Source organism: Lagopus leucura, unplaced genomic scaffold (genome assembly GCF_019238085.1).
Source record: "Lagopus leucura isolate 7727_CA_CO unplaced genomic scaffold, USGS_WTPT01 Super-Scaffold_100001, whole genome shotgun sequence".
Taxonomy (NCBI): Eukaryota; Metazoa; Chordata; class Aves; order Galliformes; family Phasianidae; genus Lagopus; species Lagopus leucura.
Genome location: NW_024962262.1, coordinates 102,156,217 through 102,177,120, shown reverse-complemented (window position 1 = coordinate 102,177,120; position 20,904 = coordinate 102,156,217). Strand labels below are relative to the sequence as shown.

Sequence of the window (20,904 nt, the reverse complement as noted above, 5' to 3'; positions counted from 1 at the left end):
TTTGGATCTTCTGCCTTCTTCTGTGGTAGACCTGTTTTTGCAAGGGCAATGTAGTTCCTCTGCTCAGTCCTCTTGGTCCCCATGACACTTTTAAACTTATATATTTCATCTCATAACCTCTCCACTGTGCTGAACAAATTATCCACCCATTCACACCTCACACAGCTGCTCTCATGGCTGCCAAAGGATGTCAGAGAAAGGCTCAGGCACTCCGTGCAGCTGGAGGCCTGGATGACTGTATGCTTGCCTTAGAGATCAAGCTGAGTTTTGGCATCTTTCCTGCTGGGTGCCAATGCCCTTGCTTTCCATCGGGTGGATACCTTGATCTATTCTCTGGGGACATTAATCCCATAGTCCAATCACAGGATAGCCCTGTACCTAGAGGGCAATAATCCCCTTTTGAATTTACCCCTCTAGCCCAAGGGTGCTGGCTCTGTCTACTCGCTCTTCCTGAGCGAACTGCCTTGCACAGTGCTGCAACATTCCCTACTGCCACACCATACCCTATCTGCCTGCTCCTAGTCACTAGTGCTCCTAGGGGCTGCCTTTGTACGTGTGGGCAGATTCCGCTGTCTCTCCTGGCTCCACCCATGCTGTATTATAGCTGCCTCTCCCCAGAGGCTCTAGGGTTCCTGAGTTAGCGGTTTTCACTGTGGTTTTGCCTCGCTGGGAAAGGCCTCCAGCATGAGCCTACGCTCTGAAACCAGTCTCTATAGGAAGTCTTTGAGGTTGTCTTGATTTTTATAGTGCTGCCGTTCCTTCTGGTTCTGTCCGCATTGTCTCAGAGCTGCCTCTTGTTACAGCCACCACACTTCTGATTTTGCAGTTTTAAACATCATTTTGCTGGGAGAGGACCTTTGTGCAACTCTCTGCTCTGGAGCTGATCTCCTCAAAGTCTAGCACATGTGGTGCTAGAATGCAGAGATCTGCGTTCACCAATTAGAGCTCCAAAGTTTAAACACAATACTAGATAAAAGAATGTGAAAGGCTGTCACCTGTGGTTAAATATCCAGTACTCTTGACTCTAATCTCTTCAGTCAGCTGCCCAGTCTTATTCAGATAATCCAGGACATAGATGTTGGGTGTGAACAAGGCCATGTTCTGTTCTCCACAGCCATAAGGCATATGGAGGAGGTTTTCCATGTTCCTTAAGGCTGTACCCAAAATGTCTCCTGAGAATTAAAGATACGAGCAGTTAGGTCAAGTATATTTTTTATTACACAGCTTTATACATTGCTTTATGTTACATTACTCCATTGCCTTTGAGTCCATAATAATCACAGCAGTCAAAGAATATTATGATTTTTGATTTTGATGCTGGGCACCTGAGAAACTGTAAATTTAAGAAGGAACCGAGCACTGATACTGACTGGAATGATTTATGAGAATCAGCTATCAACCCTTCTGAGTTAGTATTCCCTAGCCTTTCCAGCGTGCTTCCTTTTTGGTGTGCATATGTGAAAATGACAGTTGATCATATGTCGCTGATGGGCTACATATGCTGTATTCCACAGTACCAGTACATTCCACACTGTCTCTGGCACGGAAAACAACTGTTTTTAGAAAGCAGTCTGCGTTCAGAATCTCATAAACTTTTCATTAAGGAGAACTTTTATTTTTAATGAGTTTAAGATTAGTAGGTCAGACTGGGATATGAAAGTCTCATTCTACAGATATTTGTGAACAGACAAATGTTTTTCATTATGCAAAAGTATAATTTGAATTATGCAGTCAGCATATTTTTGAAGTCTTCTATCTAAGAAATCAAAACAATGTGAATTTTTTTTCCAAGAAGTCTGCTTTTGCTTACTTTTCAGTTTTACTGCACAGAACAGGATAGCTAATGCAATGTTATCTGAAATGAAATATAAATGGAAATAATTTTACTGTTTTGTTCTATCCTTTTTTCATACAATAGGAGATAATTTTGGCAAAGAAAGATGGTTGTTCATTTCAGAAAGTAGGAAACATTTGTTTAAAATCAAGATGAAGATTCTCCTCAAATTTGTTTTAGTTTTGCATAGGTATACATGATAGCACTGGAAGCCACACAGGAGGAAAAAAATACTTCACTTTCAATTGTAGTCTAGGTGTTACACTTACCAATGACAGAAAAATAAACTCTGGCTGATCCCTGTACTACATTTGTTGGCAGGTTGAGAAGCACTGGTTCAGAAACTGTTGTGCCTAACAACAAAACATAACAGTAATTGTTGAAAATATCATTTTTCTGGAAATTTTTACTTTCTAAGCATGACTACAGTTAGAATTACTATTTGCTGTTTTGATAATGAAACTGCTGAAGAGTCCATGCCCAATGAGTCTGAGGTATTTTTGAAAATCCTGAGCTGTAGCCCATCTCATCTCCTCAACCCTGAGACCATTCTTTCTCCTCTGGAAGGGTCTCCGATTTCATAGGACAAAAGCAACAAAGCAGTGAATTCTTTCTACTGATTTCCTGGATTCAATGAATAAACTTGCCTTACCTTTTGTACAGATGAGGGAGCTCTGAGTCAATTCTTTTTTAACACCTTCAGGCTGTTTGATTGCAGACAGGTCAGGGAGAATTAAAAAAAAACATCACCATGAAACCAGAAACAATTAAATAGTGTAAGGTATTACATAGATGTTGCTATCCAGAGGGTGCATCCTCCTGTACCCAGTTCTGCCTTATCTCCATTAGAATATCTCTTCGTCCATGTCCTACTCTCATTATTACACCACAGCCTGTGCAGAGCATTATCTTTCTTAGAAAGCATTTATAAAATAGGCATTTCCAGCCTCTGAGGAGGACTTGGGGAGAATTGTGTCTCTTCTACTCTAGGACGCTCAAGACAAATCTCATTCCTTTCATATCTGCCCTCCTCTCCCCAGTATTACAATCACAGGCAAAATGCACATGTAGATAAGGAATGGAATCTCTTCCCCTCTAAATACAGCTCTGCTGACATCCAGAGAGTTCAGGGCATTTATGCTCTTTGTTCTAGAAAGAACAGTGGATGCCAAATTGTTCTGAATTCCACTCTCAGTTTCATATGGAGAAATCTACTGTACACATCTCCATCTGTGCCAGCTTTCTTGTCTCTTAACATCAGCTAATATCTTCCAGATCATAGGTAAGAGAACTGAATTTCCAAAAAAAACAGGGAGTACATGAAAATCTTGTATTGTACCTCAACTAGTAGCATTTGAGTCAGGGTGTCCGTGCGAATTGTCTCCTCTTCTGCTGGTGTGCTATTTTTGGCAGCTTTAGTATTCAGTTTGGCTTCAGCAGTAATTGTGAATTTCACCTCGCCTGGAGAGCCAACCACCAGTTCAAGAAAAGAAAGTTATTTTCTGTGTCTATAGTTACCTCTGGCTTTCATTGCCTCCTTCTAGTCTTGTGGTCTGTTGACAAATGTATCTCTCTAAAGGCAGCTTAGTAGAAAGAAATTTAGTTAAAGCTCCACATCTCTCCAAGGATGGCAAGGAACAGTTGCCTAGAGGCTCAGCACCACACAATCATTAGCTCACTCTTCCCCTTCCCAGTGGGATGAAGGAGAGAATCAAAAGAACAAAGCAGAACTCATGGGTTGAGATAAAACTATTTACTAAGATAGAGAAAAGGAGAAGGAAAATAGTTATGACTATATATATATACACACACACACCACACAATATATTCTATACCCTATACATAACATGTTATATACATATATATACACACGTATATGTATGTATATAACAAATGGTGTACAAGCAGTTTCTCACCAATATCTAGCGGATGCCCAGCTAGTCCCCTGAGCAGTGGGAGAAAGAGATGAGTTCCCATCACTTTCACTGCTTAGCAGGCAACTATAAACACTGGTGTGTTATCACATTGTTTTTCTCCTAGAACCAAAACAGCATCATACCAGACACTACGAAGAAAACAATTCCTTCCCAGCTGAAACTATGACAGGGTCCAGTACAAGGAATGAAATAGTGATGAATGCCAAACAACTGACAGTACTCACTAACAGTTTCTACCTCTTCTTGATCTTTTGTTATCTCTCTCTGGCCAAGGGGCAGTGTTGCAATACTTGCAATACATGCAATACAGCATGCGCCGCTGCCTCTTTCCTTCAGACAGAATTCATTAACTGAAGGCAATGCTTAAGAGCAGCCTCAGTGCTGCTGCAACACACCAGAACAACTCTAGAGTGAGCAGCTTGACAGGCACTGCTCATTTTACCTCTGAAGTCGTTGCAAATAGGAGATCCAAAGGAGTTTTCCTCTTGGGACAAAATGCTAGAGAGACCACAGCTTTATTTTTTTCAGCTTTGTAGCACTATTTCACTGCTTATCCACTTCTTGTCTTACTATAAGTTTTCCACTGAGTTTGAAAGAAATCAGTCACACTGATTTAGAAACATTTTAAAGAAAAGGCTTATCTGTTGTTCATGTTCAGAAGAATTTTTGCTAAAGTTTTTTTATACTTCAATTTTTAACGTACTAGCACATGCAAGCTGCTGTAAATGCTTCTTTTGAAGACAATGCTGACTCAAAGATAGTGTAAATTAACACAACTGGGTTAAACTAAGGAGGAGCAATGTCCTCTTCACTCATTCATTCTTACTGAATAGAATTGATTTGATAAGACTGTCAACTGAATTATTATAGCCTCATCAAGTCCTGACAGTATTCCAAGCATGACAAGGCAAGTGAACAATTCTTCCTAAAATAGACAAGAAATAAACTACTGAAATTAGAAGAGATAAAACACCAGAACAAATAGCTACTTATTCAGTGCATATATCCATGCACAGGGGAGCTTTAGCGAAAGTCCAATACTAGATTTATGTAGTGGGGTTGTCCAGAAATGCCTGCCTGTGGATTATTGATCCTTCATTAACAAGTGAAATGACAAAAGTTGAAAGATAAAATTGAGATGAATTAGGGTGACCAAAAGACAGAATTACCAAGACTGAGGAGCCTAGCAGCCCAAATATAAGTTTTTCTTTCATTGGCACACACTCTTGCTGTGTTTACTTCTGGTGAAAGGACTTCCACCTTGTAGTCACTTGACTCTGCCAGTATGGCACTGATCTGAGATGCAGAGAGAAAGAGAAAAATTACAAATGAAGTAGGCTGCCCCTGAATTTATGCTTCAGGGCACAGGAAAATGTCACTTGCTGGTGAAACCATGTCATCTGATTCTGTAAGATAGTACCTGGAAATAAGAAAGGGACGTTTGTTTGAGGAAATAGCAAACCTACCTAATTTGTACCTGCTGTTACTGGCTGCATACAGAAGCATGCCAAGACGTCTGTGCTCATTTTATCAGTCACATTTTCTTATGATTTTCTGCTATATGCTACATACTCAGTACACATCATTTGGGAGAGCAAAATACCCACATACTCTGTTCAAATTTCTCTCTCAGGAGCAAAAATAACTGAACTATGTAGGGATAAGAAGCAGGTTCTTATCTTCTTTGTACCAGTCATAGTGATCATTGGCCACACTATCCTAATGATGCAGCAATGGATCCTATCAGAGAGGCTGAGAGAGTACTCAGGACAGAAAAACAATGCTGGGAACTCTGGGGAAGAGGCAAACCGGATAGAAACTGAAAGGGAATTTGATGTACCTGGATGCACTTGTCAAGGTAGTTGAAGATGTTGGCTATTAAATTAATTCTTTCCCCTCGAATGACGGAGTATGGCAAGGCAAGATCCACAAAGAATGGCTGAAATGCTGTCAGTGAAACAGGTGAGGAGATGCCAAACCCAGCATCATCCTGCAAACAGAAAGCACTGGCTTTCCATTCTGTGATGGTATCAGGGATGGTGTAGCAGATATAAGCCTCTCCAGTAGAACTGAGGAAAACAAGAAAATCTGAATGAGAAATGATATTTGGAATTGTCAGAGCAAATTATAGAATAGGCCCATAACAGAGTTAATACTTCAGACTTCTCATCTCAGTTTTTTTAGGATTCTCCTCCATATTTAAAAGAAATTATGAAATTGGAGGTAAAGATGAAGGTGTTGATGAATTACGTGTTAAAAAGCACTTGGAAAAATACTTGGCTTTTTAAATTTAGAAATAACATTTGTTTAAATGCCACAATATCCAAGCATGCAGATTAGAACCAATATATTTGGATTAATGTTCTATCCCCCAGCATTCATCTCAGCAACAACTCAAACATCCACATAAGAGATAAGAAGTGAAGGTGAAAATACTCACTTTGTGTGAACCAGATCCCAAATCCAGGTCTCAGGAAAGTATTTCCTAACAGTGTGAACAGCACCAGCAGCAGTAATCTTTGAAAGTTCTAGGGAAGATTACGAGAACAAAGAAAAAAAATGTACTATCTGTTCTCTCTTCCCATAGGAAAATATTTGAGAATCTAGGCATTTCACAATACAATTCAGCTTTTCCTACAGTGAAAGGCACATCACCTAATTAGTAAGGGATTTTAGTTTCTTCTCTATCACTACATCTCTTCAATTTGCAAATGGGCTACCAGAGTATATATTGCTTTAAAAATTTCCCCTTATAACTCAATAATTTTACTCTGTCCAGACAAATAAACTGGAGCTGAATTTTCATTCTGTTGGAAAGCCAAACAACATGACTGTATGGAAACTTCTGAATCATAGCCTGAACCTCTGATTGATCACCTGAGGTGAGCAATGAGTCAGCCCTAGAAGCGCAGGTGAAGGCAATTCACCTGTACTGCCAGAAGGGGTGGAGCCTGGCTCCATCTCTCCTAGACCCCATTTAAGAGCAGGCTACCAGTAGGGAAGGATTTCCTTTTGGAGTTTTCCAGTGAGCCCAGGAGAGGGGTAGGCCCTTTACTTATTCTTTTTGGTATAACAACCTGCTTAGCCAGGCTCTCTCGTTTACTTCTTAATTATAACACTTGTATATTCATTACACAGACCAAGACTAGGAACCTAGGACTTAGTTCTATGATTTCATGGCCTCAGTTGTGGTGTCAAACAATCAATTTAGCATGCCACAGATTTACTCAGGCTTGTTTGCTGTATCATAGAAATGACCATGCAAATATCTGCGAACTTTAGTTATTTTGTTGATTAATATCTAACTTGGAGGATTGTTTTCTTAAATCTTGCTGAAATCAGTGCTTGAAATAAAGTGCTTTCAAGATCATGTGTGAAGTATGTTAGGTGCTGTGTGAGTTCTTAATATCATTAATTTGCATAATATTTCCACATTAGTATTTCACTTAAAATGAGGCAAAATGTGAGACAGAGATGTGTTCCCTAAAACCTTAATATGCTGTCCATTATTTTCTATATGCACAAGTTTTGAAGACCAGGCATACTGGAAATGGAGACACAGCATGAATCTTCTGTTTTGGGACAAGTGTTCTTCAACATCTTCATCAGTGGCATCAATGATGGGCTTGAGTGCACCCTCAGCAAGTTTGCTGATGGCACCAAGCTGAGTGATGTGATTAACACACTAGAAGGGAGGGATGACATCAAGAAGGACCTCAACAAACTCAAAAGTTGGGCCAACATGAGCCTTGTTAAGTTCAACATAGTAAATGCAAGATTTTGCACTTTGGTCAAAGTAATCACAGATATCTATACAAGCTAGGAGGACTCCTTGAAAGTAGCTTTGCGGGTAAGGACCTGGGGGTCCTGGTGAATGAATAACTGAATGTTGTGCCAGCAACGTGCTCTTGCAGCTTGGAAGGCCAATAGTATCCTGGACTCCATCAGAAGAGGGGTGGCCAGCAGGGACAGGGAGGTGATTGCCTACTCTGCCCTCATGAGGCCCCATCTGGAGTGCTGTGTCCAGGTCTGGAACCCCCACTGCAGGAAAGATGTGGAGCTATTGAAGAAGGTCCAGATGAGGGCCACAAAGACGATCAGAGGGCTGGAGGGTTGGTGGCCCTGCCTGTCTGTGGGAAACTTGATGATCTTTGAGGTCCCTTCCAACCCAAGGCATTCTATGATTTTCTGATTCTTTTACCTTTGCCAAAGGCACTGCCACCACTGGCACTATGATCCAAATAGATAGGATTATCTTCCTGATCCAACTTGTCTTCATTGCACAGAACTGGCTTCCGCAGCATGGAGTTGGTGAAGACCTTCAGGCCCATCTCCTGCATGTAAAAGAATTGATCATGTCACTTGGTGCATGCAGTAGCTACAAATACATGCCACATCTCCTATCTGAGTTAACATCATTCATTTCCCTCCTCACTTCTCACATTCCAGCCTTTCAACTCTGAATGTCACATTATTCTTCTGCTACATGTAGGTAGTGACAACTGTTGTTTTGTCACAAGTAGTACTGGTGGTGCCCATGTCAGGTCTTTTGCAACTGGGCAGAGTAAGTTGTATGAGTTACAAACTCATAGGATGAGTGAGAGTGGAGAAAAGTGTATCAGGAAAGTGTGCATAATATACTCAGAGCTTTACTAGGAATGCCTGAGGTTGTGAACAAAGTTAATGGTCCTGATTAAGAATCATCTACTGAAGTATGGACTGGATTCCAATGAACATATCAAGTAGTGATTCTCACTCTTCCTGAGTAAGAGGTGAGTATCAGATGGTAGACATTGGATGACTCAAGACTGAAGGCAGTTGAGGGATCAAAACCACCTTAGTAAGCTGAATGCTAGTGTGAATGAATTCTTCTGGAACAGTTCGGGGGGGGGGAACAAAAAAACAAACAGAACACATACCATGAAAATCCTGTAGGCATCACCATCGTGGCTGACACTGACAGGTTCATAGTACAAGCCTTCAAAAAAAGTGGTTTTGACTGGGGTACATTCCTCTGGCTGGTCGTCTTGCAGGTTGAGTCCATCGTAATAATAGCCATACAAATCACTCAAATGAAGCCGGTAGTACACCTGGGAGGTGAGAACAACTGATGTAAAAACAAGGAAAGGTCCCAGGTTGGTGCAAAATTCTGTCACACCGTGAAAATCTTTCATGGCTGTAGAGTGAAAAAGGAGAAAGTTCACTGAAAACCGGTGTGTTTGCAGTGCAGCTCCTTCTGTCATCCTCATTGTGCAGCACATATCCACTCTCCTGCTTCAAGGCAAAACTGCCTCTCTTAAAGCATGAAATGAGCAGGATATCAGCTTATTTATTTTTTTCAGAAGCACTACATATGCGTAGTATATGTATATATATGATTTTAATCACAAGGATTTGTTTCTTCCCATGCTCCTTTCTCATTTGTATTCAGTTGTTACGGTGGCATGTGAACAGTCCCATGTAATATTATGGGTTTAGCTAGCAATGCCTACATAGATGAATAAGCAATTTGGCTGATGTTATGCAAGAAGGTCTAGACTCTCTTCCTCTTTTTCTGAGTTGTGATGGCTTTTGTAGGGTGAACTTGAACAAAGAGCATGAAGAGATACTGCTGAGTTTTGCAGAGAGAAGATTTGAGTCCGACAAGTTGCTAGCTGATATTTACAGCTTTTTTTCTGTGTCTAAGGCCTGTTTGAGCCACTCTCAGGTACTGTCAAAGTTTTACATTAGTCATACTCTGTTTAACACTGCTATGCCTTCTAAAAGTAAATATTTCACCATCATCTTTGAAGTATACAGCTACTATTTCTTTTTTTCAATCATGGAAATGTCTGTTTACATAGAAAAAAAAAAATACATAGCCAGCAGAAGAGATATTAGGTGGGCATAGGAATTGCCATTCTGGATGTCCCTAGATTAAAAGAACACAGGGCTGGGCATGTGGCTTACACTCTCAGCAGATAGCTCTCGCTCAGGCTGAAGAAGGAAGACACTCTGATCTACAGCTCGCAAGGCACAATAAGAGTTGGCAGCAGCTTCAAGGCGGATGTTGATTTTAGAGCCTGGGAGAGCCTGCTTCTCGGAGAACTCAAACTGGAGCTGGAAATGAGTAAATTGAAAACAATAAAATAGAAATTAGGAGAATTAGCTTGGCAAGTATATCTAAATCTCGCCTTTCACTGATATTAATGCCATTCTCTGTTGGGCAAAGTTCCTGTTGCTTAACAGTCCTTCTGAATCTCTGTTCTGCAAAAATTCGTTGCCACATAATCCCCAAATCATTTCCTGACAGCTTAGCATGAGTTTATGTGTGAATGCCAGGGATAGATTCTTGTGTTATCGGGCATGCCTGTATCGTTTTCATTCCTAAACACCAACCCGAGTGCAGTTTTTGTGATGAAGTAATTTCCTGCCTTTTCACTCAGCAAAAAAAAAAAACAACAAACTAGCAAGGACATTGAGGTGCTGGAGCAGGTCCAAAGAAGGGCAACAACGTTTGTGAAGGGCTTGGAGAATATGCCCTACGAGGAGAAACTGGAGGAACTGGGGCTGCTTAGTCTGGGGAAAGAGACTGAGGGGAGACCTTACTGCTCTCTTTCAATGTCTGAAAGGTGCTTACAGTAAGAGCGGGGTTGGTCTCTTCTCACTGATGACAGGACAAGGGGAAATGGCCTGAAGTTGCTTGAGGGTAAGTTTAGGTTGGATATCAGGAAAAACTTACTTACAGAAAGGGTTGTTAAGCACTGGAATAGGCTCCCCAGGGAGATGATTGAGTCACCATCCCTAAATGTGTTTAAAAACCATTTGGATGTGGTGCTCAGGGACACGATTTAGCGGAGGATCATTAGAGTTAGGGTAGTATGGTTAGGTCGTGGTTGGACTCGATGATCTTTAAGGTCTTTTCTAACCTGAGAGATTCTACAATTCTATGATTCTAGCAGATATAGCCCTTGGTAAGAAAACAAAAGTTTCACCTTGTTTCTGAAGCATGTATCACTGTGTATCCAAGAGCTGTCAGCCACTATCTCTCCATTAGGATGGACCGTATAGAGCAACAATCTGGCACTGGGGGTGAGCTTCTCAGTGACAGCCAGTGTAATGGCAAAAGTACCCCAGGGAGCTGTGGAAGGTACATGGAACAGGGGAGGAAAAGCCAACAAAAGAGATTAGATAAGCCTTGGCGTTGGTGGAAGGACAACATATTTGTTCATAACCTATCTGCACCATTAAAAAAGGGATGCTGGCTACTGGGAGATTAATTTCTCAGTGGCTCAGGAAAAACTCCCATCAACAGTGTACCAGATGCCAACTAGACAATGCTGAGAGCAGGGTGTTTTGCAGAGAGGGAGCTAAGCTGAGCAGAATTTGGATAGGAAAATCTGTATGTGATTGCTACAGGAAGAGCAATGCTTTGCCTTTGTAGCTCAAACCTTGTTCCTTCTACACCAGATTAAATAAACCAATTACCTAAGCTAAGACAGTGTTCTCTTAACATCAGGAATTATGAAGTTCCTGTTAATACAGATGGCAACTACTAGAGCAGAGACAGGAAACTAAGCTTTATCTTTTTTTGTAAAGTCACATTCTAACATGCATCTTGCTTTTGGTTAGTCACAGATATATGGAGAGACCACATAGCCTCAAGATATTTTAATGAAGGGAGAATTTTATGACAAGGCTGCCTTTTGATGAATAGATGCCCCTCCGTAAACCGTACGCAAGCACATGCTGTGCAGCCATAGTGCACAGATACCTGGAGAAAGACCGAAGATGGCCAATACTAAATAAGTCATAGGAGTAAGTAGGAGTGAGACTTACTTAAGTCTCTTACTGAACACCTGGTTCTGCAAGAAAGTACATTTTTATAATGAAAAAATGGAATTCAGTTTGCTGAATCATTCATGGTATTTGGAATCTTCTGAAGCTTTGATGAATTCCAAGCATCTAATTGCTCTGTCAAATGAGGCACTTATTATTTTGAAATTTTTGGTCTTCTGATTGGTGAAGACTTGGATGTCACAGAGCAGCCGAAACCTTAAATACTCTTTGAAATAAATAAAAAATAATACAAAAAATGATTACATTCCTCCTGTTCAGTCGCAACAAGGTTTTCACCTCTCAACTCAGAAGACCATTTTGATTATTGTTAGGAGCTGCATTAAAAGCAAATAATAATGTGAGTGGTGAAAGATGTTTAAGAATTAATACCTATTTAGCAACAGTTCCCTGCTTTTGTCTCATCTTACATGAGCTACTACTGTTCTGGTGATAGGAATGATGCTCTGAAGTAACAGTATTAATACAGTCCAGAACTTACCATGAGTGATTCTCACTTGCTTTTGTCCGCTGAGAACGATTTTTCCCTTTGCCATCACCTAGGAATAGAAAAAAACACAAGATAGAATCAAAAGCACCTTCTCCCACAAAATCACTGGTATTGAGTGGTATTCTGACGGGCTTGAATCAAGCTGTGATTTGTAGCCACTGGCTGATCTGAACACTTCTGCCTTATTTAGCGTTCAAGAAAAGGTGGAAGAAAATATATGTTTTGGAAACTGACGTAGTACGTACCACATAGTAGAAGTCTGTGTGGGAGGCATTTTTGTAGCCCTTTCTACTCAGGACATACTGAATATTAATCATTCTCTGCTGGCCGCAGCTTAGTTTCTCCTTCACTGGCTCAATTCTCACAAAGCTGTTGGTCCGTGAGTAGAAACGATGGACAAAGAATAAGGCTTGGGACTCATGATCATTTCTCCACATAAAGAAATCTGCACAGTCATCTGGTGCTTGTGTGGCCTATGATACAGGAGAAGCATATACAAGGAATCAACAAAGTAGAAATTAAAAGATCAGCAGGTAAGTGAGAGGCAAAAGCATCTTCCCTCTAAAATACTTTGTTGGAAAACAGATTTTTTGAGGCTGGTGTGAAAAACTTGTATTTCAGTTGTCCACAGTGTGAGGATTGCAGGACACAATATATTCACGTTCAGATGACACCGAGCTGGGTGAAAGTGTCCATCCTCCTGGGAGTAGCAAGGTCCTACAGAGGGATCTGGATAAGCTGGACCACTAGGCTGAGGCAAATGAGATGAACTTCAATAAGATGGAGTGCCAGCTTTTGCACTTTGGCCATAATAACTCCAAGCAACACTACAAGCTTGGGATAGAGTGGCTGGAAAACTGTGTAGAGGAAACAGACCTGGGGATGTTGGTGAACACTCAGCTGAACATGAGTCATTAGCGTGCCCAGGTGGCCAAGAGAGCCAATGACATCCTGGCTGGTATCAGAAATAGTGTTGCCAGAAGGAGTAAGGAAGTGATCATCCCTCTACACTCAGCACTGGAGAGGACACAACTTGAGTACTGTGTTCAGTTTTCAGCCCCTCACTATAAGAAAGACACTGAGGGTCTGGAGCACGTCCAGGAAAGGGCAATGAAGCTGGCATGGGGTCTGAAGCACAAGTCTTCTGGGGAGTGGCTGAGGGAGCTGAGATTGTTTAGTCTGGAGAACTCTCTGCAACTATCTGAAAGGAGGTTGTGGTGAGGTGGGGGTCAGCCTCTTCCCTCAGGTAACTAACAGTAGGACTAGAGGGAATGGCCTCAAAGTTTTACCAGGGGAAATTCAGGATGGACATTAGGAAAAGCTTCTCCAAAAGAGTGGTCAGGCACTGGGACAGGCTGCCAGACAGGTGGTGGAGTTCAAGGAATGCTTAGATGTTGTATTAAGAGACATGGTTTAACGAGGAAATAGTGGTGGTAGTGGATGGTTGGACTGGATGATCTTGGATGTATTTTGCCACCTTGGTGTTTTGATGATTCTATGGTCTATGTCACAGTATATTAGGGAGGTTATTTTAGATTCTTATTAGTTTGAGACAGGTTGTTAAAACTTAATGTGATTTGGAACTGCCTTGTTCTCAGCCTGCTTTTTCTCATCTATTCACATAGCACCAGAGAAAACACATGATAACTTGGGGAAGACCATGTCATGATAATGGGCATGAGTGTCAGAAGAAATGTAGGGAAGCAGGCTGGCATGCACCCAGGCTGGGTCAGGAAAGCAGGCAGGCTTTGAGAAAGGTTCTCTAGTTCATGAAATGAAAAGAAGGAAGATGACTGCAGAAAGGGCTACAGAGCTGAGAAAAAAAAATTGGGTGGTGCTGAAGATCACACTTGAGGTACATCTTCTGCTTCTCATGCATTAGAGTTTTCTCGTAATAGTTTCACAGAGGTTGTATGTGTTGCTGAGCTAATTGACTGTTTTTCTCATCCAAAATAAACCTGTCAGCATCCACTGCTTGCTTCTGATTCTTCTTTCTGCTGAAGAAATTTTTCAGGAATTAGACTAGAGCTTATACTTACTCTCAGTTTAACACTGGGATTAAAGAAGTTGGATGTGTCAAGGGAAAAGGCTGCCGTGCCATTCTCATCAGTGGTATAGTTGGCCTGGTATTCTCCATTGACCTCTAGCATGACAACGCTATTGGCAACAGGCTTGCCATCTGCATTTGTCACAGTGATCTAAACACAAAGAATACACAGGAGTTTCAGGTTAAAAAAAAACAAATACAAAAAAAAAAAAACCACCCAAAATGAAAAGGATGATAAATGTTATGCTCTCCAGAGAACAGTAACTTAACCACTATGGACATCTGCAAAGAGAGTAGAACTCAAGAGTTAAATGCATGGATATTTAAGAGGCAAATGTGTAACACAGGGCTCGGTAACACCTCCTGTCTTTTGAGATCCAGACACTACCTTCCTTCTGCACTCTGAATCAGGAGAATGCTGTAAATTTCATTTTTCCTTCTGTACCAGGGTTTATATTGGGTGTACAGGTTGGGAAGAATTTGGATGTGTTCCAGCAGTTACACTGTTTTAGGTACACATCCACAGGACGATGTGATACCATGTAGGGTAAATTCTACCTTCAGCTTAGGCACTGCTGTTGTGAGCATAGTTTTTTGCATACGTGTTTCACCACTGTGGCCTTTCACTTACTAATTTCTCAGTCATTCTCTAATCACTGCTAAAAAGACTGCCTTACACAGTAGGAATTAGGGTATCATTTTCTGATTTTCTCTAGAAGTTTCTAACACAATGACAGACGTATGAAGCAGTCATGTTTATGTGACATTGATGGAAGCTGTTAGTACAGGGTAAGGGATGGCCACAAACAGGGCAATATAGAGATCCTGCTGGACCTCAAGTTCTGCTCTACTGTATCTTCTCAGCTACTCACCTCACCAAAGTAAGGAATTCCCCTCCTGTAGTATTGGTCCATATTCCTGAACATCACTCTGTCATTTTCTTGGCTGACTGCAACATAGTCGTAGTTTTTCATCTGGATACCTGTGAGACACACCCAGAAGAAAGGGAAGGAAGCAGAAATCAAAAATGTGCAGGGAACAGTCTCTTTTGAAAAGCTGTATGGAGATGTGATTTTCTGTACAGAGAGCTACACAGATAAAATGGTAGTTGTTCATTATTTGATGAAAAGATCAGAATCCAGGAGATTCCTCTGAAGAGGTATCACCTGTGAGATTTAGGGTACTTCCAGTTTAGCTACTTCCCAGTTTTCACTTAGTATTACCTGTCCCATTTTCAGTGATGATGGTTTCTATGTTTAAGCTGGCATACATCCTGGTATAGCTGCGGTACAACTGAAAAGTTTTGGTGGAGACAACAGTGCTGAGACAACCATTGTTTTCCAGCTGAAAAAGGAGCAAAAAGAGGAATACTTATTTTTCTCAAGATTTGGAAAAACAAATACAAGCTCCTAAGCTTGTATTAGTGGGTCTCTGAAGAGCTTCATGCCTCTGCTTGCATTTCCTTTAGCTTTTATCACCTACTTGCTCTCCTCTTCTATTAAACATCTTACTCTTTGGCTCCTCTCCCAGTTCATTGTTGGAAACTCCTACACCCACGTACATGAAATCCTTTCTACTCCCTTCCCCCTGTACTCACATCCCTTCTTAAGCACGTTTTGCATGATGAATGAGCTCTCTGATAGGAGCTTAGTTCTTTAAAGTACTTTGAATCTGATCTAGATGAGAAATCAAATATCAGTTTAACACTGTCCTCAAAGACTCCCAGTAGAGGCCAGCTGATTATCCTTGGTAAGTACACACATCCAGTGTTTCAGGAACGATCACGTATTCATAGTTTTATAAGCTCTCCTCTCTCCTACTGACTCTTCTGAGATAGAACTCAGATTTCTTATGAAAAATAATTTCTCTTCTCATGCTTTCTTGAGGAGAAGGGGCAAAAACCATTCTTCTAATGAGGTCACTGGTAAAAACTACATTCATGTTCTTTCAGAATTGTCTGTGAAACAGTGAGAAAAATATGCCTCTGGGATTATCTGTCTCATCTTCTCCAGGAAACAAATGTGGTCTCCAAACTTTGCGCTATGTGTTGAGTGGTAAAGTTCACTGGGAAGAAGGGCATAGCCCTGTTTCATACCAATCCAGTGACAGCTTCACAGGTTGGTTTCTGGCTTTGCTGACATTGTGGATTATAAAAGTGTTGCTGACACACATTGATTCGGGCAATCCCCTGCACTGGTTGGCCGTAAGTGTACCTAGTAGAGGATAAGACATAAGAATCCAATAATTACCAACTGTAAAAGGAAACTTAGCATGAAACCAGGAAAGATTGCAAAGCGGTGCAGACTCTAAACCCCTTAGGATCCAAGAGTACAAACAGAAAAGTAGCTGGGAATTAGAACATGTTGGTCCTACCTGAATTCTCCTCAATTATTTTTAGGCAGACTTTGACTTTAAAAAACCTACCTTACCATTGTCTTGGTTGAGTCATTCTTTAAGGTCTGAAGCTGGAAAGGGATGTTGGGCTTGTGTTTGGGATATCATTTCCTTCTGCTTGATTTTTTTTTTTTTCTTATTATTGCCTTACATGAAGCAAGATGTATGGCAGTCCTTGTTTCTCAGGCTTATGCTACCCTGCCCCTTGGCAGTGTCACATACAGAAATCTTAATGATAGTCGTCTACTATTTCTCTCCTTCTCTGTAATAATAAAATCAACAGCTAGCAAGTTTATACCACTTAATACCTTCAGACTGTTAAGACACACAAACTCACAAAATTCTAATTCTGCTATGAAGCAGAGTTATCATTATTTTTCCTGTCATGGAAGTCACAGCTAAATAAATTGCTCTAGTCTATACACTAATCAGTAGTGGCTCCCTATTTCACAGCATTTCACACTATCCTCTTTCCTGTGTTTCTTGTTTACACATGTTATTCTCAGCTCTTATACTTACAAGGCACAAACATTCACCCTGATTTCTTCATCAAAGAAAGAGATCCTCCTGGGCATGCTAGTTGTCACTTCAAACTTTGGCAGAACTGAGAATACAAGGTGAATATGACTGATCAGCAGTAGTATACCATGGACAGGTGCATAAGAGGAAGACAGTAAAAAAAAAATTAAAAAGAATTGGAGATTTCAAAGCAATTAAGCTCTGCACTTACAGCTCGTATCAGACTTAGAGCCAGCCTTTGGGGAAGTTCACAGTGCTTGCTTACCATATTCCTCCACTGTGAAGTATTCATGCTCCTTATCCCCTGACTTCTTCTCCACAATGATATGATAGGACCCCAAAATTGGCTCCTCGATTAATGGGAATGAAAGCTGGATAATGCCATGCATAGATGATACATCCAACCACTGGAAGATCTGATTTTGCTCTGGGTCCTGGGGAGTGGGAGAAAGAGAAGTGTCAAAACTTTTTTCACCCTTTTTCTTGGCTTATTTTAAATTTTCTATCCTGGTATACTGGTTTAATGTTTTACTGAATGAATGTGAGTCTGAGCGGATGGCATGTGTGATATGACTTACCATTAGTTTTCTAGATCTCTTTGTGCCTTAAACAGTCCCAAGTTTATGTTTACCTGAAAATTATCTACACTGCCAGATGATCTCAGATCATCCATGAATAGTATCTGATTATGACTCAGGTTGCTTATCTGCAGCTCTTCTAGTACGAGTATTTTTGATTCAGTTCTTCCTTATGTCAAATGGGAACAGTATGCTGGCCCCCCTTGAAATGAAATGCAGAACACTGACTTAATGTTTGCCTTGCTTCTAGCAGAAGATGACATTTTCAGAAAGAGACTCTTTTTTGCCTGTATGCAGATGACTCTATTTAATATTCCAATTTGCTGCAGTCCTACCAACATAAGACCGTACTAAACACCCATGTTTGAATCCTAACAAAAGAAACAACAACTTTTTGCCATCTCCAACTAACACCTCCAGTTCTGCTGACTCCTCCTGCTCTTTGTCTTTAGATTATGTGCTCTGGATGAGTCTTTGTCGGATAATGACACTCAGAGGAGCTATGTCTAAACATGCCAGCACCTGCATGTACACTTTGCTGTGGCACAACGGGGAAAGTGTTGTGAAAACAAATGGAAGAGATTATGTAAAGACAGGGTTGTAAAGACAGAAGGGTCTGGATTTGAAGCTGCAAATTAAGTATGTAAGCAAAAATAATAAAGAAATCATAAACCAAAAATTCTGTTTGATTCTGTGGTTTGTCTAATTGTTAAAATTATTCGAGAAGTAACCTGTGCAGCAGGGCATATTTATTTTCTATCCAGGTTAACACAGTGAATGGGACAATGTTTTTTCTACCACTATGCTTTACATTTTCCATCACAGAATCATACCATAGAATCATAGAATGGCATGGGTTGAAAAGGACCTCAAAGATCATCTAGTTTCAACCCCCTGCCACAGGCAGGGTTGCCAACCATCAGACCAGGCTGCCCAGAGCCACATCCAGCCTGGCCTTGAATGCCTTCAGCTATGGGGCATCCACAACTTCCTTGGGCAACCCATTCCAGTGCTTCACCACCCTCTGAGTCAAAAACTTCCTCCTAATATCTAACCAAATCTCCTCTGTTTTCGTTTAAAACCATTCCCCCATGTCCTATCACTATCAACCCATGTAAACTGTCATTCCCCCTCCTGTTTATGAGCTCCCTTCAAGTACTGAAAGGCCACAATGAAGTCTTCTCTAAGCTAAACAAACCAAGTTCTCTCAACTCTTCTTCATAGGAGAGGTGCTCCAGCCTTCTGATCGTCTCAGTTCTCCTCCTCTGGACTCGTTCCAAGAGCTCTGTGTCTTTCTTGTGCTGGGGGCCCCAGGCCTGGACACAGTACTGCAGATGGAACCTCACAAGAGCTGAGTAGAGGACAATCACCTCCCTCTCCCTGCTGGCCACCCCTTTTTTAATGCAGCCCAGGATATAGTTGGCCTTCCCAGCTGCAATTGCACACTGCTGGCTCATGTCCAGCTTCTTGTCCACCAGGACCCACAAGTCCTTCTTCACAGGGCTGCTCAAAAGATGCTAAGTCATGCTGGAATATATCAGTGTTAAGTTCCAGAAACTCTGGAATAAAATGTTCCGTGTCAAAATTGTAACAAATCAGTTGTAACAGTAACAGTAATGTCTGACTCAGACATTAGACTGTACTGTAATTCTTGAAACTGCTACACTGCTAGTAAGAATAAATGATTTGTATTTTCTTTACAATTCTGTTAAACACTCTTGCAAAGGATTAGTTATGAATGAATTTCACGTAGTGACAGGCATCTGAAAGCACAGTTCTTGCATACTAGAGATGGTATCATCTAGGAACACTTTTCTGTGAGTCTTCTGCTACACTCAATGTCTGATACATTTCCTAAATGAAGATGCGAATCACAGAGTCACAGAATCGTAAGAGTTGGAAGGGACCTTTGGAGATCATCTTGTCCAACCCCCCTGCAGGTTCCCCACAGTAGGTTACAGAGGAAAGCATCCAGATGGGTTTTGAATATTTGCGCAGAAAGAAAATCCACAGCTTCCCTGGGCAACTTGTTCCAGTACTCTGTCATTCTCAAAGTAAATAAGGTATTTCTCACTTTCATATGGAATTTCCTATAATTCAGTCGGTGGCTGTTACCCCTTTCCTTTCACTGGATATCACCAAAAAGAGGCCGGACCCATCCTCTCAACACTTGCCCTTTAGATATGAGTGTTGATAACATCCCCTCTCAATCTCCTCCAGGCTGAACAATCTCAGGTCTCTTAGCCTTTCCTCATAAGGGAGAGATTCTAGGCCCCTAATAATCTTTGTAGTTCTCCTGAACTCTCTCCAGTAGTTTCTGTCTTTCTTGGACTGAAGAGCCCAGAACTGGACACATCAATTTCACTTGTTCTGGATGCCTAATATTGACAGTAGAATCAGTGAGGAACATGCACTTCAAAAGGCAAATGAGAAAATCATGTTTTGGAAATGACAGCATTGGCATTTCCAAAGAAACTGTCACTTTAATGACAGTGCATCTCTTACCTTAATGATGATTCGGGGATACTGGAGGAGAAAAAAAAAAAAAAGAGAGAGAGAAAAAAGAAAAAGTTATCAAAGCATAAAGAAATCAACTGTGGACTTTGAAAAATACCGGTTGAATCCCTCTGAATGCTGAAAACTGGCTTAAGGAAACAATTTGAAATTCATGTTTGTAATTTAAGAGATAATTTTAGGATACAACCTGTTTATGAATCTATCTTTTACGTGAAGACATCCAATCTCTTTCTACATATCAGGGGCATTTGAAGAGAAATGACCACAAAATCTGAGCACTGAGAGATTTCCAGGAGTGCTTTCAGAAACCTTGCCTTCTATAAAGGCAGCAAAGGGATAGAGTATGAAATTACAGCAGTTCTCTAAGAACACCGGGAACAATTCCAGCTCCCTTTTACTCAACATACAAGTGAGGGAGTCTCTATGAAGAGTATTCCAAAGTCATGCTCAAAAAATCTTGACTATTGCTCTTACTTACTGTCTCCTGAACAGGTCTGAACTGGCTATCCAAAGTGACCGCACGAAACATTACTGGAAAAGATGTAGGACAAAAGAGAATCATTTACTTTTGTAGTGGTAAGTTCATCCCAGTGTATGACTGAAACAAAATTTGTGCAGGCTTTTAGGAAGAACTAATGAGTCCTCAGAGAACTGGAGTGTTAGAAAGAACTTGATTATTTTAGATAGTTACAAAGAAAAAAAAGAGAAGGGAAGGGAAGGGAAGGGAAGGGAAGGGAAGGGAAGGGAAGGGA

The 20,904-nt window shown here is 40.9% G+C and overlaps 2 protein-coding genes across 2 annotated transcripts in view; both read right to left on the bottom strand.

The window, feature by feature from the left end:
* Positions 1–17,039, bottom strand: part of LOC122178230 (ovostatin-like) — a 30,295-nt gene extending 13,256 nt beyond the window's left edge. Inside the window, exons 1-18 of the mRNA XM_042868286.1 lie at positions 16,569–17,039; positions 16,240–16,357; positions 15,368–15,488; positions 15,017–15,126; positions 14,137–14,295; positions 12,343–12,570; positions 12,089–12,146; positions 10,746–10,891; positions 9,721–9,870; positions 8,691–8,861; positions 7,973–8,105; positions 6,212–6,299; positions 5,612–5,840; positions 4,941–5,067; positions 3,174–3,295; positions 2,487–2,538; positions 2,104–2,187; positions 996–1,172 (exon numbers count right to left, since the gene is read on the bottom strand). Of these exons, the coding sequence (XP_042724220.1) occupies positions 996–1,172; positions 2,104–2,187; positions 2,487–2,538; positions 3,174–3,295; positions 4,941–5,067; positions 5,612–5,840; positions 6,212–6,299; positions 7,973–8,105; positions 8,691–8,861; positions 9,721–9,870; positions 10,746–10,891; positions 12,089–12,146; positions 12,343–12,570; positions 14,137–14,295; positions 15,017–15,126; positions 15,368–15,488; positions 16,240–16,357; positions 16,569–16,576 (2,281 nt within the window). The 5' untranslated portion in view covers positions 16,577–17,039. The remainder of the gene's footprint in view (positions 1–995; positions 1,173–2,103; positions 2,188–2,486; positions 2,539–3,173; positions 3,296–4,940; positions 5,068–5,611; positions 5,841–6,211; positions 6,300–7,972; positions 8,106–8,690; positions 8,862–9,720; positions 9,871–10,745; positions 10,892–12,088; positions 12,147–12,342; positions 12,571–14,136; positions 14,296–15,016; positions 15,127–15,367; positions 15,489–16,239; positions 16,358–16,568) is intronic.
* Positions 1–20,904, bottom strand: part of LOC122178229 (ovostatin-like) — a 95,077-nt gene that overhangs the window by 50,189 nt on the left and 23,984 nt on the right. Inside the window, 2 exon segments of the mRNA XM_042868285.1 lie at positions 20,141–20,161; positions 20,631–20,683. Of these exon segments, the coding sequence (XP_042724219.1) occupies positions 20,141–20,161; positions 20,631–20,683 (74 nt within the window).